The sequence below is a fragment of the Canis lupus genome, chromosome 35 (genome assembly GCF_003254725.2).
Source record: "Canis lupus dingo isolate Sandy chromosome 35, ASM325472v2, whole genome shotgun sequence".
Classification (NCBI taxonomy): domain Eukaryota; kingdom Metazoa; phylum Chordata; class Mammalia; order Carnivora; family Canidae; genus Canis; species Canis lupus.
In genome coordinates this window covers 26502611-26527931 of record NC_064277.1, presented here as the reverse complement: position 1 = coordinate 26527931, position 25321 = coordinate 26502611, and the positions used below count along the sequence as shown (strand labels likewise).

General features: G+C 52.2%; 3 protein-coding genes across 6 annotated transcripts; 2 read left to right on the top strand and 1 right to left on the bottom strand.

Annotated features, from left to right (window-relative positions):
• The first annotated feature begins 6097 nt into the window (after positions 1-6097).
• On the top strand, positions 6098-10503 carry LOC112674479 (zinc finger protein 558). 3 transcript variants are annotated; one of them, XM_049105971.1, is made up of 5 exons: positions 6130-6286; positions 6389-6500; positions 8075-8508; positions 8903-9029; positions 9428-10503. In XM_049105971.1, exons 3-5 carry the CDS (start codon positions 8290-8292, stop codon positions 9544-9546), a joined length of 465 nt encoding a protein of 154 aa, XP_048961928.1. In that variant the 5' UTR covers positions 6130-6286; positions 6389-6500; positions 8075-8289; the 3' UTR covers positions 9547-10503. The 3 variants fall into 3 exon arrangements, with proteins under 3 accessions (XP_048961929.1, XP_048961928.1, XP_048961927.1); XM_049105970.1 differs by having other exon boundaries at positions 6389-6504; XM_049105972.1 differs by having other exon boundaries at positions 6098-6504; positions 9449-10503.
• ZFP57 (ZFP57 zinc finger protein) lies at positions 9787-12395 on the top strand. Its single transcript, XM_049106027.1, has 2 exons — positions 9787-9795; positions 10406-12395. Exons 1-2 carry the CDS (start codon positions 9787-9789, stop codon positions 11723-11725), a joined length of 1329 nt encoding a protein of 442 aa, XP_048961984.1. The 3' UTR covers positions 11726-12395.
• On the bottom strand, positions 11870-22763 carry MOG (myelin oligodendrocyte glycoprotein). Of its 2 annotated transcripts, XM_025470930.3 has the most exons (8): positions 22413-22746; positions 20956-21303; positions 16250-16363; positions 15128-15148; positions 14785-14805; positions 13237-13353; positions 12991-13011; positions 11870-12533 (listed from the first exon to the last, which is right to left on the bottom strand). In XM_025470930.3, exons 1-8 carry the CDS (start codon positions 22492-22494, stop codon positions 12520-12522), a joined length of 738 nt encoding a protein of 245 aa, XP_025326715.1. In that variant the 5' UTR covers positions 22495-22746; the 3' UTR covers positions 11870-12519. The 2 variants fall into 2 exon arrangements, with proteins under 2 accessions (XP_025326715.1, XP_048961926.1); XM_049105969.1 differs by lacking the exon at positions 13237-13353 and having other exon boundaries at positions 22413-22763.
• Positions 22764-25321: the final 2558 nt, after the last annotated feature.

Here is a 25321-nt window from a genome sequence, read left to right as displayed (position 1 = left end):
TGTTCTTTTAACACCCTCCAATAAAATTCATAATTTTATTTATTCCCTTAATAGAACTTTCTCTGGTGTCTTCCAGACAAGGGCACCCCATGCCTTCTTCTCAAGGCACCTGGCCACATAATAGTTTCACTGAAGTCTGGATGAAAGGGTTCCCCAAGGAGGAGGACAGGGAGCTGAAATCCTCAGAGACACTGGGTAAGGAGTTAGTAGTGCTTCTCTGTTCTCTGCTGAGTGAGAGTTCGGGTTTGTCAGCCCTGGGGCACGCTGGCATCCCCCAGTAGAGTTCAGAGCTGTGGGATTTGCTCTGGGCTCCAGCTCTGCCACAGATTGGCCCACTTGAGGAATGGTTCAGTATGTCTATGTTGAAGATAAGAGTTTCCTCACCCGGTTATCCCAGTGGGATAAGTGACCACATAATGTCATGAAGTGTCCTGGTTTTCTTTCCCTACTTTCATACGGCACTGTAAGCTCCTACCCAAACAGAAGTGCAGGGACCCCACAGTGCAAGTTGAGACTTCAGAAGAAAGATACAAATGAAAAGAGGTCAATTAGTAGACAAGGGAAAATAGCAAAGAGTAGAACTTTTCGGCAGATAACAAAGCAAGATTTGCCAAATGCTTATAAGCTGGTTTGAAATCTCTGGGTGCAGGATATCTCGATGGGTGAATCTGGGGTGAGCTCACGTGATAGAGACCGTGGAAGGCCTAAACATTCAGAGCCCATGTATGGATTCTTGGTGATCACACGCTCTGCTGACAGGGGTGTAATGATGAATAAGACAGGTCCTCTGCCCTGTATGAACTTACAGTCTAGTAGCAGAGATTGAGACAGACAATCATCACAGACGTACTGAAGTTGCATAAACCAAGAGAAACTTTTTTTTAAAGATGGGCAGCGCAGGTGGCTCAGTGGTTTAGCGCCGCCTTCAGCCCAGGGTGTGATCCTGGAGCCCTGAAATCAAGTGAGACTCCCTGCATGGAGCCTGCTTCTCCCTCTGCCTGTGTCTCTGCCTCTCTCTCTCTCTCTCTCTCTCTCTCTCTCTCTGTCTCTGTGTGTGTGTGTGTGATGAATAAATAGATAAATAAATAATTAAATAAATAATCTTTAAAAAATAAGGGTGAACAAGAGTGCATTTATCCTTCAAGGAGGAGGGCAAGCAGGTCAGCAAGCCAGGATAGCAAAGCTTTCTAAAATTCACCTGTTACCTCCTGTCAACTCAAATAGTAAATAAGCTGCACTTCATCTATCATAAATCCTATTTTTGGTGGCAAGCTCACAGCAAAGAGTAGAATAGTTGTGTAGAGGAAGAAAATAAAACTTATTGTCGGGATTCCTGGGTGACTCAGTGGTTTAATGCCTGCCTTAGGCCCAGGGTGTGATCCTGGAGTCCCAGGATCGAGTCCTGTGTCGGGCTCCCTACATGGAGGCTGCTTCTCCCTCTGCCTGTGTCTCTGCCTCTCTCTCACTCTGTGTCTCATGAATAAATAAATAAAATCTTAAAAAAAAAAACTTATTGTCTGCCATGCATCAAGTAGAATTAATTTTTTCATTTAATCATCAACAGATCTTGATTCCAGGGTAATTAATATGTCCTGACTTAATAAAGAATGAACTATCTATAGTTTCCCATATTGACATAAAATTTTGTTGAGAGGAATAAGAAATTTAGCCAAGAGATCTGTCAACCTTTCTGGGATGTGCATCTAACATAGCCAGATATTCTTTTACATTCATACACATATTTTATAGATGTCACATTCTGTTCTGAGAGTGTGGGGGTCTGTCTCTTCATTTGCCCAAGGTCTCTCTGGTGAGCACAGTCCCTCTGTACACCTCCCACAGACCTGCTCCCCTGAGTCCCAGCTGGGCACCTTGTCTTCTCGGCACAGTAATCAACACCAGCGGAGCCAGTGGTCCCGAACCACACCAATCAAAACCCCTCCTTGTTCCAACAGGAGGAACAAAACATTTTACAACTGTACAGAAGCCCACTATGCACTCTGGTCTGTGTGGGACGTGGGACTTGTGAGCAATGTGCTCAATCATGTGGTCATTATCCTCATAATCTAGGACCAAGGAAATCTGAGATTCCAAGTAGTTGGGCTGGAATTAAGCTTGAACCTCTAAGCACTGTCCCCCTCTCATTTTGGCAGCAAGATTTTGCTGCAACAGGAGGTATAACAGAGCAGCCTGAGGCAAGTATGAGGCTATGAGGGGAGGAAACACCAAGTCCAGGGATTTCCAAAATAGATCTGTATACCTCCTCTCCTGATCACTAGGAAGTAGCCAAGAGGAGAGGATACTGGGGAGGGGTGGCAGCGTGGGGTGACCAAGCTGGCTTACGGGAGTGTGTGGGCCAGTAGGAGGTGAGGGAAAAGACTAAAAATCCCTGTTAGTGAACTTTTGAGAAGGCTGTTCAGCCTGTGAACAGTGGTAGGAAGCACGTAAGATCCACAGTTACTTTGACTATCAGCCCGTTGTCAAGGGGCTTCTCAGTAAAAGGCACACCATTGTCCAACTGAACACGGCCTGGAAAGCCAGCAGCATAACCACCATGTTACTCTTGGAGCAGCTGATTGGACCAGAATAACAATGCTCTACCCTAAAGTTGCATCGGCAGTGGGGAGGACCACCACTAGGTTTGAGGGATGGTCAGAGGTCCGATGATGTCTGTCTGCCCGGGGCAGATGTGGGCAAGGCCCCTCGCTAGGGGGCCTCCACCCTGTAAGATAAACAGGTCAAATTGACAATAGTCTCGAGTCCAATAAGAGCCTGCGTCCTTTGTGCCCAGTCTGTCTTGCCAGGTCCAGGGTGTTGGTGGATCCAGGCAGCGAAGGGAGGACTCCCTTCATCAGAGAGCAGGGTCCTCCTGGGAGTGTCCCCCGAGTGACGCAGGTGGTCAGGTCAGCAGCTGGGGTCATCTAGTTTTCCAAGTCCAGACCAAATAGCTAGGCTGTTGGGACAGAACTTATAGGAAGGGTGATAAGGGGAACGCTGGTAAGAGCCATGAAAACGGCCTTGGGTTCTGCCCAGTGGGTATGATGACAGCCTCCCTCATTGATTCTGAATAACTGGCGCTGGGCCAGACACCAGTGACCCAGGACCAGGGAACTGAGAGCCCTATGGATGTGATATTTGGGCAGGTCAGTTGCATCCCTAGATGTCACAAGCAAGGCTTATCAGATCCTTCCCATGTTGTGAGAAGCTGAATCCCAGCTAACTCACCCTCAAATGTCACTATGAAGCCAGAATGTCAGAAAGCCACCTTGGGTCAGGTGTTTCATCTTCATAGGAGCCCAGGGACAAGCGAAAGCCGCTTTTCCAACAGAGTTCTCCCAGTAACCGCATCAGGAAGGTGGTGGGTCAAAGCTGCAGGGGCCGCTGAGGTCAGGCCACCTCCATTGGCAAAACCATCAGCCTGTTGGTTTGAAGCCTCAAGACTTTCCTCAGGTGAAATCTCAAACTAGCCCCGAATGTGCAAGAAAAGACAAGGCAAGAAAAGTGCCTGTGCCACTCCGCATAGGTACGAGGCAAGTTTAATGAGTAAGGAAGTTCACAGGACAGTTGTCTTGGGTGCTTGCGAGACAAGTTGGTGTCCGCATCTGCCAGCCAGAATCTTAAAAGTTTCCATAAAGGCCTTGACTGGCTTTAGTTATGTATTCAGTCCTTACTCCCTGGAGATTATGTCCTCGAAATACCTCCCACTGTGGAAATGGTGGTAGAATGTCCATCCCAGAGGCAGGGAGAGAGTGTGATTGCCGAGGTCCTGCTCTCAGTCAATGGTGGGCATGTCCTCTTGATGGCTCCTCCAGTGGCAGTTTGCCAAGCTTGGTAGGTTGCTATGATGGAGCAGAGGTCTTCCATTTTATTGCCTACGAATGAGGAAGAATTGGGGCAGTGGTTATGGACCAAGAACCAGGAAACCGACACAGGCTTTTACAATTTACAAAATACTTTTGTAAAAATGGCTTCCCTTAAATCCTCAAAGACAGCTGCCCACATGGTGCCCTGGTTGTTGCTGCACTCTAGAGCTTGGTCTCCTCAGCACTCTGGTGGTGAGCTTGAGGGTTTGCATCAAGATCTGGAGTCATGCGACCAGAAGCAGGAGGGCCTCTCCCTTTGCCCTTCTCATCAGCCCTTGGTTGTGTCGATGGCTCAGACTCCAGGGACAGGGTTGCCACCACTCTCCAGTCTCCAGCTCTTCACACCCATCAAAGCCCAACGTCTGCCTCGTGTCTTGTCACATTGGTGTCACCCCCACCCCACATTTCAGAATGCTGCTCAGCATGTCATCAGACCTGACTTTCCTCACCTGGTTTTTCCTCATCATGGTGCATATGGCGCTGCTCTTGGCCCAGGTGACAAACTTACCAAACTAGTAAGTCAGGTGGGCATCTGTTGCAAACCAAGCCCTGCCCTGAGTGCTGTTGATGACTAATACTGGGTCATCCCCACCCGCTCCCCAAACCTATGGTCCAACGCTTGTGTAAACAAGCAAATGCCCTTTCATTCCCTATCTCTTTGATGATCCTCAAGACTTGAGAGTCGAATCCAAGTGGCACACTGCAATCCAGGACCAGCTGCCTAGTTCTGTAAATAAAGTCATTTGTAAGCAGGGCTGGGATCATAGCAGGATGAGGAAGGCAGTTTCCTGCAAGTGCAAGGTCAGAGCCGGGTTCATTAGCTCTCATGGTTAATGGAAAGCACCTATGTCAGCCCATCCCCCAGCTGGCTTCTATTCTGGTGAAGAGGAGGCTGCAGCCCACTGTTTTCCCCGCCCCTCCCCAGCAGTGAGCATCTGACTCTGACACTGCGGGAACCACCTCAGCCCACAGATGACGCAGGAAGCAGTGAGCACTGAGCCTGGGGCCCAGGGAAACCTGAGGTCTAAAGCCTGCACCTGGGATCCCTGGGTGGCTCAGTGATTGAGCGCCTGCCTTGGGCCCAGGGTGTGATCCTGGAGTCCCGGGATTGAGTCCCACATCAGGTCCCTGCATGGAGCCTGCTTCTCTCTCACCTCTGTCTCTCTCTCTCTCTCTCTCTCTGTGTTTCTCATGAATAAATAAATTAAATCTATAAATAAATAAATAAATAAATAAATAAATAAATAAATAAACAAACAAACAAACCCTGCACCTGCCAGCCCTGCAGCTGACACACTGGCGCAGAGACCTGAAGGCAGAGCATATCCAAGGGACTATTTCTTACCCGTACAGAAAGAATAACGAGTCCAACCTTAGGAATGTTTGTGGGGATTCACTGGAAGCCGTGTTTGCAGAAGTATTTTGTGACTTGTGAAACCCTGTGCCCATGTGAAAGAGATGATCACAACGCAGAAGGGACTATGATGAGTGCTGATGTGGAGATGTTGGGGTTCAAAGCCCAGGACCAAGAAAGAATTCCTGAGACGTCTTTGGTGTAAAAAGGTGGTTTTATTACATGGGGACAGGACCCGTGGGCAGGAAGAGCTGCCTTGGGGTCATGAGGAGTGGCTCCTTATATGCTTTCAGGTTGGGAGAGGGTTAGGGAGAGCACAAACCTCCCAGGTATTTGGGAAACAAAGTTTCTAGGACCCCGAGGGGGCCAGCTGCTGTTGGGAAAGGTCACTTATTACTGTTTAGTAAGAACCCGGTCATGAGACTCTCCAGATGAACATCAGATGCTCCTATGCTTTAGGGGACAATTGCCAACATATATTTTGGGGGTGGAGATAAAAGAAGTTTCCAAAGGAATTTCTCTATGTTCAAGTAGACTCACAAGGTCCTGAATGTCAGGCTAACATCAGCTAAGGTTGCCTGTTGCCCTCAGCATGGTCCACACCGAGGCAGCGGAGCTCCCAGAGAAAGGTCACTGCCTGTTTCAGGACTTGTCAGTGGCCCGAGGGTTGTAAGGAAATCTTTGTTTGTTTGTTTGTTTGTTTGTTTGTTTGTTTTCTCACGTCAAGTGCTAATTAAGTGGAAAACAATGAATGTGGCATCTGTTGGGCTGATTATACGTATATGAATCAGAGAGAGGTTGCCCTGGGTGGGGCACGTGGCTGGGGCCAGCAGAGCCCACCTGACCTGGTCCTCTCTGCTGCCAGTCTGCAGCATAGATGTCACAGTGCGTATTGTCTCCTCTACCCTCATTGTCCAGAGATGCCACAAGCCTCTGCCTCTTGGGGCCTGCGGGCTTAGTGTGGCTCTAGGGGATGGTGGCTGGAAGTTGTGAGTTTTAATCAGAAATAATTGAATCTTCTTGTTTCAAGAGTAAATTGAGAGGGAGTAAGGCCAGATCCTGGCACTAGGTGGGACCTGGTGCTGCCGGTGGGAGGGTAGGTGGTGAGGGGCGGGGTTTCTCCCTTTTTGGCTTCCTTGATGGTGACCTCTTGACCTTGGCGGGTCGGCAGTCTTCTCTGAGCCACGGACAGGGGATGCGGAGGGTGCGCAGAAGCCGGCTGGGATAGCGGGCGCCGGGCCTGCTGTACGCCCCACGGCTGGAGGCCCCGTCCTCACTGCTCGGTGGGTGAGTTGGGCCGCTGGGGATTGAGTTTGTGCAGATGGAGGCAGATGCAGAGAGTTTGTCCGGGTCTCCTCCACCCTGAGGCAGGCAGAGGGCACTCGTCATCATGGGGACGCTCCCAACCCCCAGGCCCCGAGGAACACTTAGGTATCGGGATGTGGCTTGGGGCACCTCCGCTCAGGCCACACTCGGGCCCGGGAAAGCAGAGATCGCAGAGGGGAAGTTCTGGGGCAGATGGGTCTCAGGGCCTCCTTGGTGCTGTTCGGCGGACGGGGGCACCTCCGGCTCATCCCCTGGGAGCGAACTGCATCGCTGCACCGCCGAGCTATTCCATGTCCCCCCTGCTGTGGGAGGCTGCACCCTGAGGACGAGAGGGTCTGATCACTGGCCGGGCAGGGGCTGAAAAGGGACCCGAGCAGACAGCTGACGGGCCGAGAGCCTAAGGCCCTTTGCATGGCTGAAGGCCACAGTGCAGGCACTGGAGGGGGTGTGCTGGCAGCGTCCTCAGAGCCCTGCAGGTGTGGGGGGCCTTCTGCCTTTTTCAGAATTGCCGTGGGAAGCTGCTGACGGTAGTTCAGGTTGGAGAGGAGGTGGGTGCTCTCTGGGGAGGGAAGATGGCGACACATTCCCTGGGGGGATTTAGGCTCTGGGAGGGCGGGACGTCCCTGAGTCCGTAGAGCTCCCAGCCTCCTCCACTCCAGGCCGCAGTGGGCTAGGAAGCTGTTGGAGAGGCCCCGGGGCAACCTGCAGCTGCCTGCAGCTCCATCCCCAACCAGGGCCCCCAGCCTGTGCAACAGGAGAGCGGGCCTGTGGAACAGCAGGGAACAGCTTGGCCTGCTGCCCCACTTGAAAACTGAATAGTCCTGCTGGGAAGGATGGACAAACAAAGGGACGGACCCCGCCTCGCCAATTAACTCCATTGTCAGATGCCCTTTTTCTTGCTATTTTCCGTTTCACCAGGAATCTGGAGACTGTGAAAGAAACAGGGTCCGTGGGTTTTAGTCTTTGTTCAAGGGACCACCCTGAGGAAGGAGAAAGGAGGTGATCGAGGTCTGCCTGGAGCTGGAGCTGCCAGGGGCCCAGGCATCCCCAGGGTTGGCCGCGGCCAAGGTCCTATGGAGTATGTGCCTCCAGCTCATTACTTGTTTACTGTGTATGTGGATCCTTACTACTCCATCACGAGGAACGCTCGCGAAAAATCCACAGAACCCCATAGTTGTCAGCACTAGATGGGTCTTGGAGTGTTCTCCTTCCACATTTTCTGGCAACAGCAGATCAGAAGGAAGAGGCTTGCCCGGCGTGGTCCGTGACAGGTCCAGAGCACTGTTGTCTTTGCAGAATAATGCTGTTGCCCAGAGGGTGCTTTGGGACCCAGGGATTCCTGTCCTCGGTGGCACGGAGTCCAGGCTTTGGACACGAACACATCGTAGTGTTGCCACACTTTAGGTCTCATGAGGTGGGGTCGGTAATGATTACCTCCCGGGCCCTGCTGACCCAGAGACGGGGGGTCAGTAATTCTTGCTGTTCTTTGAGCCAGGACAAAAGCTGCTGTTCTGTTTCTCTCTGACCTCAGGTCTCTAGAGGCAGGCAGCAGCCAGTGGAATGGAAGGCAGATCTTCGTAGCCCCCAGGCGGCATCCCTGGGCCAGGGTGGCTGAGCCACGGGGACAAGTCCCTGAGCCCTGGGCCTCGGCTTTGAGGGAAAGTGCACTCCTCATACAGGAAAATTTGGACCGCAGAGCAGAAAAACAGCAGCCCCTTGGAGCAGAGGCATTGGTCCAGGGAAACCATGCCAAACCCCAAGGCCTCTGCAAAGCTGGTGCGCCTGCGCAGTGACCGAGAGACAGACTGTAGTCACTGGGGCCTGGGCCCAGGGTGGATGAAGCTAGAGGCAGACACCACGGAGGAGGAGGTGTTTGCACAGCGGGATTCCGTGGCACTGCTGCAGGCGCTGCTCCGGCAGGGGGAAGCCAAACACGGAGAGAGCTGGTGGAAGGCATGGGTGCAGGTGAGGAGAGGGAGCACCAGTCCTGACCCCGAGTCCTTTCGTCTGCTGCAGTCTGTGGTCACATGGAGTTCCGAACTGTTCTAAGCTGAACAACACCTGGGATAAGCGGCTGCAGGCTTTTCTCAGCCTCCACACTCCCCCTACCCCCAACACCACCCCTAGCCCATCTGGAAGGACTTCCCAAAGTTGGTGCAATGGCAGCCCCCATGCTCATCATCTCTTCCTGCCTCTCGGTCCTTCCTTTCCTTTGTATGGAATAACATTGCAGACTTTGCACCTGTGTTTTCCTATTCCTCCCTGCCTTCCATGGTTTTAGTTCTCTCCCGGTTTGTAAATCTTGTGCTTGGGTGTCTGTCTTGTATACAGACTCCCCGAGTCTCTCTTGCTCTTGCAGAAGCCAATCACCTTTGAAGATGTGGCCGTGAACTTCACTCAGGAAGAGTGGATGTGTCTAGATGCCAGTCAGAGGGTTCTGTACCAGGATGTTATGTCTGAGACCTTCAGAAACCTGATGTCTGTGGGTAAGAGGCTGGGGCTTCCTCAGCGCCTCTCCCAGGCCTGAGACCGCTAGCTTCCCTGGGCAGGTGCATCAGCTCACATGTACAGACTCTATACCTCCTGCACCCTCCAGCTAGGAGAGATCTAGGTCTGTCAGCTCAGGGTAACAGGAGAAGAGATGAAATCATGAGGGCAAAGATGATACGTATAACATGACAATGATTCATAAATGTTCCTGTTCACCAAGCCAGTATTTACTGAGTTGCCAGGAACTTCGTTAGGAGGGTTTCCTCCCTGCCCCTGCATGTCCCAGATTGTGGTTCTTAAACCACAGACACCGATGAAGGTAGTCTGTTGTCCCCACTGGGTATGAGGGGCCCAAGCCTGCGACCTTGACTCTTCCGGTCCTATCCACCCCCAGCTCAGAATCTATCTAACCCAGATCTGATCATCAAACTTGGACAAGAAGAAAGCCAGCAGAGAGCAGAATTCCAGCTCTGTCTCCTGAATGGAGAAGGCCTCCCTTCAGGTGAGCATTGAAAGGCGGGGGGGCAGGTAAGGGCCCAGGTACGCCCTGGGGGAGAGGAGGCTGTCCTGGTACCAGGGCTCCGCACATCCTCACCTGGTCCCACCTGAAGCTGCAAGAGGGCTTGAGGCCACCTGCTTACTTGCATGCCTTGGCTCCAGATAGATACCTGCATTCTCTAGGACAAGTGACAAGGGGTCAGCATGCACATAGGGTGCTCACATCCCTTCCAAGAGGACAGGAATGGTAGGGACATGAGCTTGGTGCTGACTTCAAGGAAAGGAGACTTGGTCCTGTGACAGAACAGAAGGGGAGGGCTATCAGGCTGCGCTGAGCACCTGCCCTAGGTTGTACTTCCCAGTCCAGCCAGATTATGAATGGCACCGCCCTTCACTGAGGTGTCCCCATTTGTATGACACATGAGGTCACCTGGGGCTGTCTGTGTGAGCGTGAAATATTGGAAGTGAGAAGATATGGATTTCAAGAAATGTGGGTATAGGCTAAAGTTCTCTTCTCTGATCTTGTTGAAAGATTCCAGTTTAAATTTTTATTCACTTTTATTTTATTTTGTATTTTTTTAAAAGATTTTATTTATTTCTTCATGAAAGACACAGAGAGAGAGAGAGAGACAGAGACACAGGCAGAGGGAGAAGCAGGCTCCATGCAGGGAGCCCGATGTGGGACTCGATCCCGGGACTCCAGGATCACTCCCTGGGCCAAAGGCAGGTGCCAAACCGCTGAGCCACCCAGGGATCCCCTTTTATTCACTTTTAATTTGAAAACCCAAAAATCCATTCCTGTCTCAAGCCTGAGAGGTCTGAGTGTGAGAGAGCCGGTGTTGGTTGGGCGCGTGAGAAAGTTGGGGTTGCGTAGCCTGGATGGAAGGAGAGCTGGCAGGGGCTTCTCCTGCTGACCCTTGGTTTTTCCTCCTCTATTGCAGGCGGCAGGCAGGAGGCATGTCAGGAAGAGACTCAGGCACTGGGAGATGACCGGGCTGGTAGAGCTCAGGCCTCCCTTGATGGATGGGGGGCAGGTGCAGCCTCTGCTCCAGCAGGGACCCCACACAGGGCCCCTGTGATCCCAGCATCCCGCGCTGGCAGGCCCTTTCTCTGCCACATCTGTGGCAGGACTTTCAGCAAGCACTCCAACCTGCATAGCCACCAGTTTGTTCACATTCCCAACAAGACCAACAGCTGCAGCCATTGCGGGAAGTCCTTCCGGAACCCCAAGGAGCTCGGCTATCACAGGCGCATACATCTTGGGGAGAGGCCCTTCTGCTGCCCGCTCTGTGACAAGACCTATTGTGATGCATCTGGGCTGAGCCGCCACCGCCGTGTCCACTTGGGCTACCGGCCCCACTCGTGCCCCTTCTGTGGGAAGGGCTTCCGGGACCGGTCAGAGCTGAAACGCCACCAGAAGATACACCCAGACCAGGAGCTGGGGGCCAGAGACCAGAAGTGCATTGTGAGGGCCCCAGACCCTCGAGCTGGATCTCAGACACATGCTGGCTGGAGCCAGGGGGCCAGCCAGGAGCTTGTGGCCGTGGACCATGCCCTGCTGACCAGGACCCAAGAACCCATCATTGCAGACAAGGGTCCTATGGCTCAGACCCAGCCAGGCATAGATAGGAAGCAGGTGATCCCTGTGGGATGGCGGGCACCAGCTGGTGCAACCCTGGGGCCCGGCACCAGGACACAGACACCCGGCATGAGAGCCCTCTGCCTGGATACCAGGTCCAACTGCCTCCCACCAAAGCCTTCAAGAATCAAGGTCTTCTCTTGCCCTCACTGCCCTCTGACTTTTAGCAAGAAAGCCTATCTCTTTAGCCACCAGAAAGCCCACATCCCTGAGCAGCCGAGCTGCTGCTTCCGCTGTGGCAAGTCCTTCAGCTCATTGTCAGGGCTGGTCAGGCACCAGCAGACACACTGGAGGCAGAAGGTCTACCGTTGCCCTGTCTGCGACGTCTGCTTCAGGGATAGAGATGGCCTCATGGGCCACTGGGGGGGCTCCAAAACCATGGACCCGTGCCTGGGCAATCTCCAGGCCTGCTGGGCCATCCTGGGTCAATGGCTCGGCTTTTTTCATGGTGCTGCCAGTTGGGCTGGGAAGGAGATGGATCTGCCCCCAGATCCAGGCTCCCAGGAGAGGGTGGGGAGGGTGGGGAGGAGGCACCAGAGGAGAGAGAGCAAATGAGGCCATGAGGGGCTCAGTGCACACCCAATGGAGGTGTTCATGTTTGCTTCTCCAACGCACTGGCCTCTAGGCTCAGGAGACGGGGTGGGCAGAGAGGTAGGGGTCACCAGGGAGACACAGGAACACAAGGGGATGAGACGTGCACACAGAAATTCGTATTACTATAATTATCACCTGACTTGTTTCTTTGCCTGATAGACATCAAGTAGTAATCGCTGGAGGAAACAGTGGATGCTTGGACAGGTATGAGATGGGCGAGCAAGGACCAGAGGGGGTGGAGCCTGGGGGACCCAGCTATGCAGGACATGGGGGTCAGGCCTGTGTTCTGATGCTCCCCACGGGGCCACACAGTGCTCCAGCACCATCCTCACTGAGCTCCCGTGCTTCCCATTCCTGCTCCTGCAGCCCTCACACCTCTCAGGACTGACATCTTAGAGTAAACAACCACCATATCTGAAGTTGGCATGCTGGAATTTGCAATGGGGGGTGGGGAGGTGCTCGACCTTCCTGCCTGTGTCACTGTCCAGCACAGGTATCCATCAGAGAGAGGGGTGCCTGCCTGGCCGTGGCCATGGAGGGCTTCCAGGTGGAAGAGTAAGAGAGTAGAGAGTTGTGGGCTGTGAAAAAGGGGAAGAGAACTCAGTCCCATTTGGAATTCAGAGCATTCCTGGAAATGCAGATTGGATGCCCCGTAGTGAGGAGGTCTGTGAGTGTAGGACTTGGTGGGTGCCAGGCCCTGAGGTCAGTCCTTGGACCGAGCAGGCTGTCCTCCACCCTTGCCAAGATAGCATCACTCAGAAGGGGTTTCCTAAAGGAGGAAAAAGTAACTTGAAACATCTGTCACTGCCAAGACATTAATCCTTGGAGAGGAACAGCCCTGGGCAGGGAGAGTGTTGTTGCCTCTGCACCCACCTCAGGGGCTGGTCTCACAGCTGAGGCCCAACACAGCTGCTGGATGGGTGGGAAGGGAAGCAGCCAAAGTGGGGGTTAGGCTGGGCATTGGAGTGCCGTCCCCTTCTGCCTTACAGGAGGAGCCTCTGCCAGCCAGGCTCTCCAGCTCCCCCCACCTAAGACTCTCTAGCTGCCCCCCCACAGACTTCAGCCTCCCTCCCCCCAGACTCTAGCACCCCCGCCCCACAAGCTCTTCAGCTCCTCCACCCCCAGACTCTCCAGCTCCCTGCCCCTCAGAGCTTCTGGTCCCTCCACTACCTGCCCCCCTTCTGCCTTCTTGTTTTGTTCTCAGCTTATAAAAAGAGAAAACTTACTTAGCTCCTCAAGAAACTGCCCTGGAAAGAGAAAAAGAAGGGAATAAGTGGCTGGTGGAAGATGACTAGGTTCCTCCCCACGTACCCACCCTTCCCCTCTGCTGAGGGCCCCCCCATCTCAGCAAGTAGCTCTTATCATGGACTCTGAAGAGCCTGATGTTGGCTGGCCTTGGGGACAAGAGGACAGAAATACCTGTCAGAACCTGGTCCCCCCACTCGGAGGTCCTGCCCCCCACCCCACAGCACCTGCTAGTCTTCGATGAAGCCAGTTGTAGCAGATGATCAAGGCAAGCAGGGGCCCAAGAACCGGCACCAGGACAAACAGCGTTATCTTCCAGCAGGGCACCCTCAGGAAGTGGGGGTCTGGGTTGGTGGCCACAGAACAGAATTAGCATGTACCCCCTGGAGCCCCACCCACCCTTCTCTGTTATTCTTGGTTTTCTTAACCTGGGGTCCAAGGACACCACAGCGGTCTGTGGACAGAGTTCAGGGAGCTCATGAACTCAATGAGAAAAACATGCATCTTTATTTTCACCAAGCTTTGACTGAATTTAGCATTTCTTCTATCATAAATGTAAGCAACCAACCAGTCATCAGCAGTACCTGTTACTTTATCACCAACAGAAATCACAGATACTTTCATTGCCATTGGAGCTGTTGCTGAAATCTCAAAATGTTTGTCAGTATTTTGACAAAGTTATTGGACCTGCTGCTACATTGTTATTTAGTGCATTTTTATTATTTAAAGAAACATTTGTTACTCTGTTACAGATGGGTTTATATTCTGATACCTGTGTTTCAATTTAATGGTTTTCTTTGCAAGTTTATGTGTTAAGTTTTATGTGATGGTTTAAAAATTTTAATCTGGAAAAGGTTCCATTAGAGCTACAGCAGGACGCCCAGGAGATTCACGATGCAGAAAGACATAAGACCTTTGCTATTAGAATCCTACAAAACAAAGCTCTGGTTCCTCCCTTTGTAGGTTGCAAAGACTGTGCTTGTCTGCACCCTGATGAGATGTCCTAATGTGCGGATGGAGCACTGCCCGTCCAGGAAGGCTGCTCAGAGCAGCGACCTCTGCCCTGCCTTGTGGCATCCTAGAATTCCTGCTGCATCCATGCAACAAGGTCATGGTGCCCTCGTGTTGCAGGCATCATCCTTACGCACTGGGCACTGTGCAGTGAATGAGCAGGATGGGGACCTGTCTGGAAGGGCCAACAGTCTAAAGGGGTGAGGTGTCTTCTCTCTCTCTCCCAAGCAGTTCTTCCCTAGTCAGCCCTGTGAGGTTCCCTGTCAGTGCTCATGACAACTCACTTCTATCATGTGGGTTTAGTCGGTGATGCATAAGCACCCCCACCCCCACCCCCACAACTAGACATCAAGCCCGCCTGGAGGGGTGTTTATCTCCTGTCTGTAAAGTTTGGCTCAGCGGTTTAGCGCTGCCTTTGGTCCAGGGTGTGATCCTGGAGATCTGGGATCTAGTCCCATACTGGGCTCCCTGCAGGGAGCCTGCTTCTCCCGCTGCCCGTGTCTCTGCCTCTCATTCTCTCTTGAATAAATAAATAAAATCTTTAAAAAAAAAGTTTGGAAAGAGACACGTGCACAAAGACCCCGTAGAGGGAACCGCTGGCATAGGGCCTGACACAGAGAAGTGTCCCCCAAGTATTTGCTGCCATCTCCCCCATCCTGGAGGCAGTGGATGCTGACTTTCAAAGAAAAAGGCAGTGGAAAGGAACAAGGAACCAGGGTTCTTATTTCCAGCTGACCTGGGAAGACCTGGTTTCTGGCACTTACCAAAAGTCCGGTGGAGGTTCTCTGAAAGAAAACACACAGAAAAGGGACTCGGGTGGCAGATCCCTCTCCTCCCCAGAGCCTTTGTTATTAAGTTACTTTAAACTGTGTCTAGTTGTGAGTGACCATGGCAGAAAGGGAGCTGCTGGACTCTGTGCCCCAGCAGGCAGAGGAAGGAGACCTACCGCAGTTCAGGGCTGGCTGCAGGGGTCTGAGATACTAGTGAATTTTGGGAGGAAGCACAGGGTCTGGGGGTAGATGCAGAGGTAGTCCTAGAAAATGACCACATTGGTGATGCCCAAACACCAGAGGGACAGATGGCGGAGAGAGAGCCACTAACACTCACCTATCTCAGCTCGAAGTTTTCCTAAAATAGAAAAAGGCAACATTTAGAGTTTCCGCTGGCATTTGATGGGGCTCCTGCACCCAATGCCCTGTGATTTGTATAGGCAGTTTCTCAGGAGCCCAGGAGCATCCTCGGGAGTGCCCTAGCCCTGCTGCTACAGTGTGGACTCAGTATTTGAGTTGAGGACTTGAAGGGCAGTGCCCCACACCAACCTCCCGGGTCCTGGCCTTGGGTCTCCTTGTTCCCCACTCACACCCATCCCTGCCCAGGGGCTGTCACTTTGTGAATATTTTTATTTTAATTTTTTTTCACTTTGTGAATCTGAAGCCACTTCCTACCTGGAGGAGGAAGGGAGGAGCTCAGCCTTGCCCTACCTACTACTTGCACCCAGGGAGTCACCCCAGAACAACATCCCCTCCGGTATGGGAGGGAGGCTGTTCCCTCCATGGGATGTCTGGGAGGATGCCAGGCCCTGCCCCAGCTGGATTCAAGCCAGGCCACAGACACCACAGGCCCTTGTGCTCAGCTGTGGGAACTGACAACCACAGTGGGCACCAGGATGAATTCAAGGGGAGAGAGGAGACCCCACCACATACCCTTGCATCCCCATCCCTCCCCGCGACTCTATGCCCTTGGACTGGGACAGGGGAGGACAATACAAGGGCATAGCTCAGAATATATCTTCAGGTGCAGTAGAGGAGCTTCATGGACAGTCCTCCGTGTTGCATGGAAGAGAAGCAGGAAACAAGCTGAGAACACCCCTCATGTGGCAGGGACATTCACTCCGTGTCCTCGTGGAAACCTCCATTAGGCACCAACATGTCTGGCCTTCAGGTTCACCATCCCAGGCTGTGAAGCTGCTGGGGCAGCTCAGGGACCAGAGATGGGGACTTCAGGCCCGGGCTCTGCCATGTTCAAGGTGCAAACGCTTACAAGAATGTTGAACCACAGTGGCCTTAGGCTCACTGGTCAGCCCTACCTCACAGGGAAATTCCTGTCTTAGAAATGAGAGCATTTGGGAAGACATGAAACTGGTCATTGTGGATATGTGAACCCAAAGTCACCCAAAGCTAAATATGAGTCCCTCAAGTTCCAAGAGGCAAGGTCCTGAGCAGCCCATACCTCTGAGTCTGTGCTGCAGGCAGAAGTAGACCAGGCCCACTGCGATCTGCAGGAGGAGCACAGGGAGGACAGCGATCACAACCAGCACTCCAGGGTTGATCCAGTAGAAGGGATCTGAAAGGGAGAAGCAGTGCTGGTCCCCAGTGGCCGGCACCGCCTAGCACCATCCCAGGGGCTCAACACACCAGTCAAGATCAGCAGGATTCAGGGAAGAGGACACAGGGCCTGGGGGGCTCTGTTGGGGAAGCATCTGACCGTGGCTCAGGTCATGATCTCGGAGTCCTGGGGTTGAGCCCCGTTTTGGGCTACCTGCTAAGCCAGGGAGTCTGCTTCTCCCTCTGCCCCTCACCCTGCTTGTGATCTCTCTTGCTCTTTCTGTCTCTCAAATAAATAAATAAAAATCTTAAAAAAAACAAAAACAAAAAAACCAAGGAGGACACAGAACTGAGCATAGCCTTGCAGGAAAAGTAGGTTTGTTTCCAGGAAGGGTTAGTTATTTGCAACGCTGTGTACTAGGCCCATCTGACAGAGTTCTGAGAACCAGCTGAGAGACTTAGACCTGGCACCCTAGGTCATGGGCTCACTGGAGGGGTCCGGGGGAGGACGGCCCGACCCCTGACTGCCCCCTGCAGGAGGGAGGAGGGTGGCCCGTTCAGAGGCCAGGGTAATGGTGAAAACAATGCCCTAAGCTGAACCAGGACGCACCAAGGTGTCAGCGAGCACCTCCACATCCACCAAAGTCAGCATGTGTGGAATTAGGAAAAGCATACATGCTGATCTTCAGTAATCTTTAACCTGACACTTAGCATTTCTAGTAGCACAGGCCATGAACAGAACCTGTGACCCCGTCATCAATAAAACCCACAGATATTTTCATATATGTAATTAGAGTTGCCACAGAATCCTCAAAATATCACTTAGTTCATCACTATTTTTTTTCAGGGTGATCACATTTGAAAAAATATTTTATTTACGCATTCGTGAGAGACAGAGAGAGAGGCAGAGACACAGGCAGAGGGAGAGGCAGGCTCCCTGTGAGGAGCCCGATGTGGGAATCGATTCCAGGACCCCGGGATCACAACCTGAGCCAAAGGCAGATGCTCAACCACTGAGCCACCCACGTGTCCCAATCACATGTTTTCATCACATTTTTTAAAATTTAAATTCAATTTGCCAACATATAATACCCAGTGCTCATCAAGTGCCCTCCTCAGTGAGTTCACCACTTTTTTGAAATTACACCAATTATCAAGGACACTCCCTATCTTGTTATTGCCACATTTTGATAGCTGTGTTTCAGTGCAAATATGTTTTATTTAATGCATTTAAAGCATCCTTCTGAGAAGGGATGAAAAAACAGGTTGTGGGGGGAGGAGGTACCTGCTGGCTCTGTCAGGAGAGCACTCTTGCTCTTGGGGTTGTGAGTTTAAGTCCTGCACTCAGCACAGAGTTTACTTAAAAAGAGACAGAAGGCGGGATCCCTGGGTGGCGCAGCGGTTTGGCGCCTGCCTTTGGTCCAGGGCGCGATCCTGGAGACCCGGGATCGAATCCCATGTCGGGCTCTCGGTGCGTGGAGCCTGCTTCTCCCTCTGCCTATGTCCCTGCCTCTCTCTCTCTCTGTGACTGTCATAAATAAATAAAAATGTTTAAAAAAATTAAAAAAAAAAAAAAGAGAGACAGAAGGCATTCACTAACCAGCAGTCCACCAAAGGGGCGGCACACAAAAATGCTGAGACCCCATTGTGCGGGGCTGTTGAGACAGTCGGACATGCAGGGTTTGATGCTTGAGGGGTGGGAGTGGGACCCCTGACAGGGCTCCTGTCAGCTCTGCCCCTCCATGGTAAAGTCCAGCTCTCCAGTGCCTGTGAGCTCCACCTGGGTCATCCCTGGGCGCCTGGCTGGGCTCATATACTTTCCCCCTGTGTCCTGTAACAAGGCCACGTCATGATACTGCCATCAAGGGTGGGGTGTAGGTGTCAGCAAGCAAGTGGTCTACAGGGTTCTTAGGTGGGAATAAAGCCTTTCCAGCTGCAGATTAAGGCTCTTGCCTAGAGTTTTGTTCCCCAGAAGAAAATGCAGGCGATTCTAATCTCGGACATCTTCTCAGAAGTGACCCACAATGTGGGTGCATAGTTCAGTGCTTCACACACCTGCATACCTTCACTAAGTACTAGGATCACAGAAAGAGAAAACAAGGAGCCATTGGGGCCAGCTGGTGAAAGCAACACAGAATCTACGGCATCACCTATTAATGCTTGAGAAAATCAATTAAACCTGGGTCTGGTTGCAATTTTCTTTCTTTCTTTCTTCTTTCTTTCTTTCTTTCTTTCTTTCTTTCTTTCTTTCTTTCTTTCTTTCTTTCTTTCTTTCTTTCTTTCTTTTAAGATTTTATTTATTTATTCATGAGAGACACAGGGAGAGAGACCAAGACACAGGCAGAGGGAGAAGCAGGCTCCACGCAGGAAGCCCGATGTGGGACTCAGTCCGAAGGCAGCGCTAAACCGCTGAGCCATCCAGGGATCGCCTGGTTGCAATTTTCTATTACTTTACAAGAAAAAACAGGTCTGGGCACCATGTGGAACAGAATGGGAACAGAATCAGCAGATTCCAGGCCATGGCAAACCCCAACATGACTCTTGTCTAGATTTCACTCAAACTAAACAAAACAAATGTAAAAAGTATATATTTGTGAAACAATCGGGAATTTCGACACAAAGTGGGCACTGATGATATGAAGGAACTTTTTTTTTTTTGAAGGAACTTTTGTTAATTGTAAAAGACATGATCACAGTATTCTGGTTGTGATTTTTTAAAAGACTTCTTACATTTGAGTGATACATTCTTGTTTGTTTGTTTGTTTGTTTGTTTTCCAAGTAACCTTGACCCCCCCCAGTGTGGGGCTGGAACTCACGACCTGAGATCAGGGGTAAGCACTCTGCCACCCTGGTGCCCGTGCATGACACATTCTTGCGCATTTAGTGAGGAAATGCTAACATGGCCCAGCATCTGCCTCAGCAGGGAAGGGGGAGAGGCTGACAGGAGCAGGTCAGGTGACAGTGGCCGAAAGGCCGCGGGACCTGGAGGCTCCTTGCAAGTCTCTCTACGTCTGTGACCTGCTAAGCTTCATCGTGAACAGTTTAAAGAAAGGATTAGAGGCAGCAAGTAGTAAAATCACGAAAACAAGAAAAAAGTAAAGTTGGAAAGAAAGATAAAAGACTCTAGAGAAGGAGGGGAGGTAATTAGCAGCAGCAGCAATAGTCCCCACATTCTAGCCTCCGACTCGGCTGGATTCCTGGCTCCCCAGGCAAAGTGGGCAGTGCCTTGTTTGCTTGTAAAACACTCTTGCTTTAGACTCTGGTTTGCGGACGCCCAGGAGGGAGGAGAGGGTTGGAATGTGGGCGTTAGCCCAGGGAAGGACTTCGTGCCCTGAGGCAGTTGGCTTTTCTTTCCTTCCCTCCCTCCCTCCCTCCCTCCTTCCTTCCTTCCTTCCTTCCTTCCTTCCTTCCTTCCTTCCTTCCTTCCTTCCTTCCTTCCTTCCTTCCCTCCCTCTCTTCCTTCTTTCCTTCCTCCCCCCCCTTCCTTCTCTCTCCCTCTCTCTCTCTGAAGGTGGAGCTGTGCTGGGGGCTGAGGGCAGACCCAGACCAATCAAGGGAGAGTCTGCAGGTACAAACTCCAGCGCGAGCAGCTGCGTGCACAGAGCCATCTTCACACCCCGGCATCCTCTCCAGAAATGGGGCTTTGTTATCTTGCACACAATGTGTCTTCTGGCAGGAAGATGCGCAGAAGTGACCATTGTGTGCAAAGCCAGACAGTAAGTTCCAGGATCACCCGTCATACAAAGTCATCAAAGGGGAAATAATGAAGGTGGCGTCTTTCTTTCTGCAACTATGTTTGGACATTTGCTTCCTTCGTGAACCTACCTGGACCCTGCCCCCACGAATGCATCATTCAGTGATGTTCCTTGTCTAATAAAACACCACAAACACATCAGCTGAGGAACTGATCACAGTGGGATTCGGTCATTTTGACTCCTTTGGAATAATGCCTTCGTTTATCACAAATAAACCAGGAGACAATCCAAAGCCAGACACAGAAAGAAGAAAGACCTCACTGATGAGCTGTGATCAGCTCTCAGGTTATTCACATTCCCTCTAGTGGCACAAAACAATCAGAAATGGATTATTTTCTGGGGGGGGGGGGGTTACCCTCTTTCTCATCTTTCTTATTTTGGTTTTCCTTCCTTTTAAGAAATTTGTTTAGTTTTTCTCTGTATGCACATCCACATGTACACATTACAAATTTATTTACACAAATGCATACACACGACCTTACGGATAATTACGTCTTGGCTTTGCTTGATTCACACCGCGTTCCCACTGCTGATGGGACCGCGGTCATGGACTCCGTGGGTGCACTGTGTGTGCGCCTGTAACCAGGAGCATGAAGCCCCGTGCTGGCATCCTCACCCAGTGCCTCAGAGCATGGGGCACGGCCCTAAAATGCTAGGCTCCAGGCATACCCACCCGGTATGGGAACACCACTGGTCCGGCCATCTCCCTGCTCTCGGTTGCCTCTGACCCAGCTTCCTCCCCACTGCGCAAGGAAACAGCACATGCTCAGGGCTCTCAGAGTGAGGTGTTGGGGTTGCAGGGTCATCTCAGGGGGAGAGTGATTGCAGTCTCAGAGAGGGGCCCTGCATTACTCACCTTCCACTTTCAGTTCCATGGCTGCCTCCTCCTGGTAGGAATGATCCCGGAAGAAGCAGGTGAAGCCGCCCTCGTCAGAGAACCGAACATTGCTGATCCTGAGCGTTACCTTCCCCTCGCCCATACTTTCCTTCAGCAGCTCGGTCCGCCCCCGATACTCAGGTGCTTGCTCTGCGTCCTGATCCCTGCCATTGCGGTAGAGGTGGACCACTCTGGAAAAGGGGGGTCGGTACCACCCCACCTCCATGCCTGTGGCGTTCTTCCCGGGATAGATGCGACATGGCAGCTCGGCCTCATCCCCCACCAGAGCCCGGAGTGGGTGACCTGGTCCTATTACTCTGAACTGTCCTGTGCAAGACACCAAAGAAAAGAAACAGAGTGTCACAGGGGCCTGGGCGCACAAGTGTGTCCAAGGAAGGAAGAACCGCACTGGATTTTTCCACGGAATTCAGGAGCCAAGGAGGAGCTCCATTTCCCTCAAAGATCCTCGTTATGGTGGTGGCGCAAGTGCCCCAGAACGAAGCGCCATTCCAGCAGGTGCTCACCTTCCTGCCAGCTGGTCGCCTCTCTGACTCCTCAGTCCAGCGTTTAGGTCCCATTACGGGGCATGCTCTGGCATCTCGCAGTTCTATTCTTGGGATGGGGGCCCCATGTTTGGACTTAACCAAGCTGCTCCCCACTTTCCCCTGGTGGCTCTGCTTGGGCCGCTCCTCCACCACCACCTGTCCTGGCCTCTCAGCCCTTAGTCCTCACTCAAAACCTATTCCCAAAATGTTCCACCCTGGAGCTGACTCTCCTTCCTTCTTTTCCTCTGTGCTTTCAGCCCAAACTTTTCCTATGTGGTGAATGTCTGTCAGCCAGACTCAGAGCTGCAGAAAGGTAAGACTGGTTGCTCCACGACATCTGTGCACCGGCGAGGATGTCTGAGACCGAGCAGGGCTGGGCCTCCCGGCTGCAGCTCCCTGAGCTTGGAAACCTGTTTTCCGCTCTGTGTCTCCCCAGCACATGACAGCAGGACCCTCTACAAAAACTTGTCAGTGCTTGGTCGTGTGGAAGAGAGCTCCCAAACGACGAGATGCTGCCATGCAACACTCGGCAGGACGCATTGGGGCAGGCACCGCTCAGCACATACATACCCTGTCCTGTTCAACCCTGACCTCAGCCCCCCAGAAGCTGTTGTTAGTCTATCTCCACTGTTGGTGAGACCACAAAGCGGGAAACAAAAAATGAGCTCAGGGGGAATCTTGACTGAAAGCCACATTATGGAGTTTGGTTCCCATTCTGAAGCCCTTGGGAGCCAAGGAAGGTTTCTGAGGAGGAGAATCCTGTCAGCACACCTGTGTTCTGGACCCATCACCGGCAAGACTGCTGGAGGATGAGTGGCAGGCCATGAGCCCAGGCACATGGCCTTTCTGTTGCTGGGGTCTCCCCAAGGCAGAAGTAAAGATAAATCTCACCTGCAGTACTCCATGACAGCTGGAGGAGGAAGAGGAGCAGGGGAAGGCAGCTGGGCAGAGAGGAGCTCCATGGACTTGCCATCTCAGCTGTGACTGTGGACAGAGGAGCACCCCTGCAGCAGGGTCAGGCCAGGCAGAAGCCTGCAGGGTGCATGGCCCCAACCTCTGACACAGCCTGAGGGGAGGGTTGAGGAGGGCAGCCTCCTCTCGGCTGGGCCACAGCTGTGCTGAGCTTGGAAGTCATCACTGGCTGAGTCATCACTGCCAGGCACTTACACAAAAGGGCTACTGACCCAGAGGGTGACCAGCAGTTGCTATCCCTACCCCCTTGAGCTATGGAGCAGAGGCTGCCTGGTACTGGGCCCCCTGCCCCCTCTGGGCTGCCCAGTATTCCAGAGGCTTCTGGGACGACACCTCACTGGGCTTGTGAGGTTCCTCCAACCCCTCTCTTCCTGGTGCCAGCTGCGGGGTAGGCCTTGCTCCCTGACCTCTTGCTCCCCTCCTGTGTTCCAGCTGCTGAATGGCTGGGACTTAGTGAGCTCCCCATTCCCAGAGGATTTGCTGGGGAAAGTCATGAGTGTTGCCAGTGCTCAGACCAATCTGAGGGACGATCACGGAGGTCGGAGGTGAGATTGTTGAGGGGCAGGCGGGGACTGACAGGGCACACCTCCCAGCCTTGGTGTCCTGCTCTGATTTCCACAGTGTCACAGGGAAAAGGGAGACCCAGACTGGAAATTAAGGCCTTTGTCCTGCCCTCAGCTGCAGGGATCCCTGAGCAGTCAGACCAGTACCTTCACTGATGGGGAGAACGAAGGCCAAGGGAAAGTATAAACTCTCCTTACTACCCACAACCCACTGACAAGTCCCGAAACAGGCCGAGGGACCTTCCTCTGGGAGCTCAGCTGCCTCAAGGTTAATACTCTGCTGAGGGCAGCAGGCAACCCTAGCTGACATTAGCCTGATATCCAGGATCCTGTGAATCTTTAACATACAAAATCCCTTTAGAAAATTCCTTTATTGGGGATCCCTGGGTGGCTCAGCGGTTTGGCGCCTGCCTTCAGCCCAGGGTGCAATCCTGGAGTCCCGGGATCGAGTCCCACGTTGGGCTCCCTGCATGGAGCCTGCTTCTCCTTCTGCCCGTCTCTCTCTCTCTCTCTCTCTCTCTCTCTCTCTCTCTCATGAATAAATAATAAATAAAATCTTTTTTTTTTTTTTAAAGAAACTTCCTTTATTTCCACCCCCCGGACACATGTTGGTGATTATCCCCCACGCATATGGCCCTCTGTTATTCACAAGGAGGGTCCCAGCACTAAAGTTTTATTAGAGGTACTGGCCAGTTGAGTGTCTGCCTTTGGCTTGGGTCGTGGTCCTGGGGTCCTGAGATGGAGTCCTGCATTGGGCTCCCTGCAGGGAGCCTGCTTCTCCGACTGCTTGTGTCTCTTATGAATAAATAAATAAAATCTTTAAAAAAAATCTTCCCTTCCTTAAAAAACAAAAAAAAAACCCAGCAGCTGGTCCCCTCAGGGTTCTGGAAACCTTGTTTCCAAAATTCCTTAGAGACTTATGCTCTCCCTGACCCTCTCCCAACCTGAAAATATATCATGAGCCACTCCTCCTGACCCTGGTACGGCTCTCCCGGCCCACAGGTCTTGTCCTCTGCTTTAATAAAACCACCTTTTTGCACCAAAGCCATCTCAACAATTCTTTCTTGTGACATTGGGCAGAACCGCCCAAGGGCTAGGAACTCGACTTTGGTGTACATTTTCTGCTTTTGTCTGAGATGAGCCCATGGGGCTGGGAGGACAGATGGGTCAGCCTTGCCTGGAGTGGCTCATTCCTTCCTGCAGCGCAGGCTGCCCTGGGGCTGTGAGGGTGAACGTCAAGGTCAGGTCAAGGTTGGGAGAGGCAGCATCTGTACTGTCTGACTGCCTTCCCCAGGATGGGGGGTCTCTCCTTGCGGGCCTGAAGTGTCCTGTGACACTCTTTCCCCACCGTGTACATGCAGATGGTAGAGTCAGGCACCACACACTTCCCTGATCAGGCTGGGGCCGAAGGATGCTTGACATCATCCAGCACTAGCCCACTGGTCAAAGCTGGAGGTCAGGGCAGGTGGGGGGCAGGGTAGGGAGAGCAGAGGGGAGAGAGCTAGCCAACTGAAGCCACTTTGGAGGAATCACAGCATCTCTGAAAACAAACCAACAATCAAACAGCAAAAAAAAAAAAAACACCTTGTAGAACGCTTCCATGTGGTGCTGTTGTAAGCGATTTACATGTATTAATTCATTTAATCCTAAGTAGCTGGCTTAACTACAGAGGGGGATGGGCAGGGCTGGAATTTGAAGCCACGTTTCCTATCTTCACTGGACCCCTTACTGCACCCACTGTCATCATCCTCCTCCTGCCTCAGGTCTCCAGGGGTGGACCACTGGAGCTGGGGGAGCTGTCCCAAGGACTACCCGGTCTTTGCAAAGGTGATGAAAACAAGTGGAGGGGCCACCAGTAAAAAAGAAGCCAGTCCTGTGGCCCTTTACAGAAACTTGGGTGTAGGAGTGTCAGGTTTCTGTTGGGCATGGAAAGGATGGAGGTCAGGTGACACTGCCTGTGTCCATCAGACAGGGGCACTTTGCTCAGCGATCAAGTGTTCCTATAACAGATTTTGTGCATCATGCTATGTGATCTCACAGGCGTGAACCCAGGCGTTCCTGGGTTGTCAGTAATTTCCACTTTATTTGGGCCTCTCACCATGTCGGTCACAGGCAGGGCATGGGGTCAGGCCGGCAGAGTGGCATATCATCAGCACAGCAACCGACCGTGTGTGCTAAGTGACCTGGTGTCCGTCTGCAAAATAGTAATAGGAAGTAGTAGCTATGCAGCTAGTTAAGCAATAAGAGCATTGTCTGAGCTCCTCC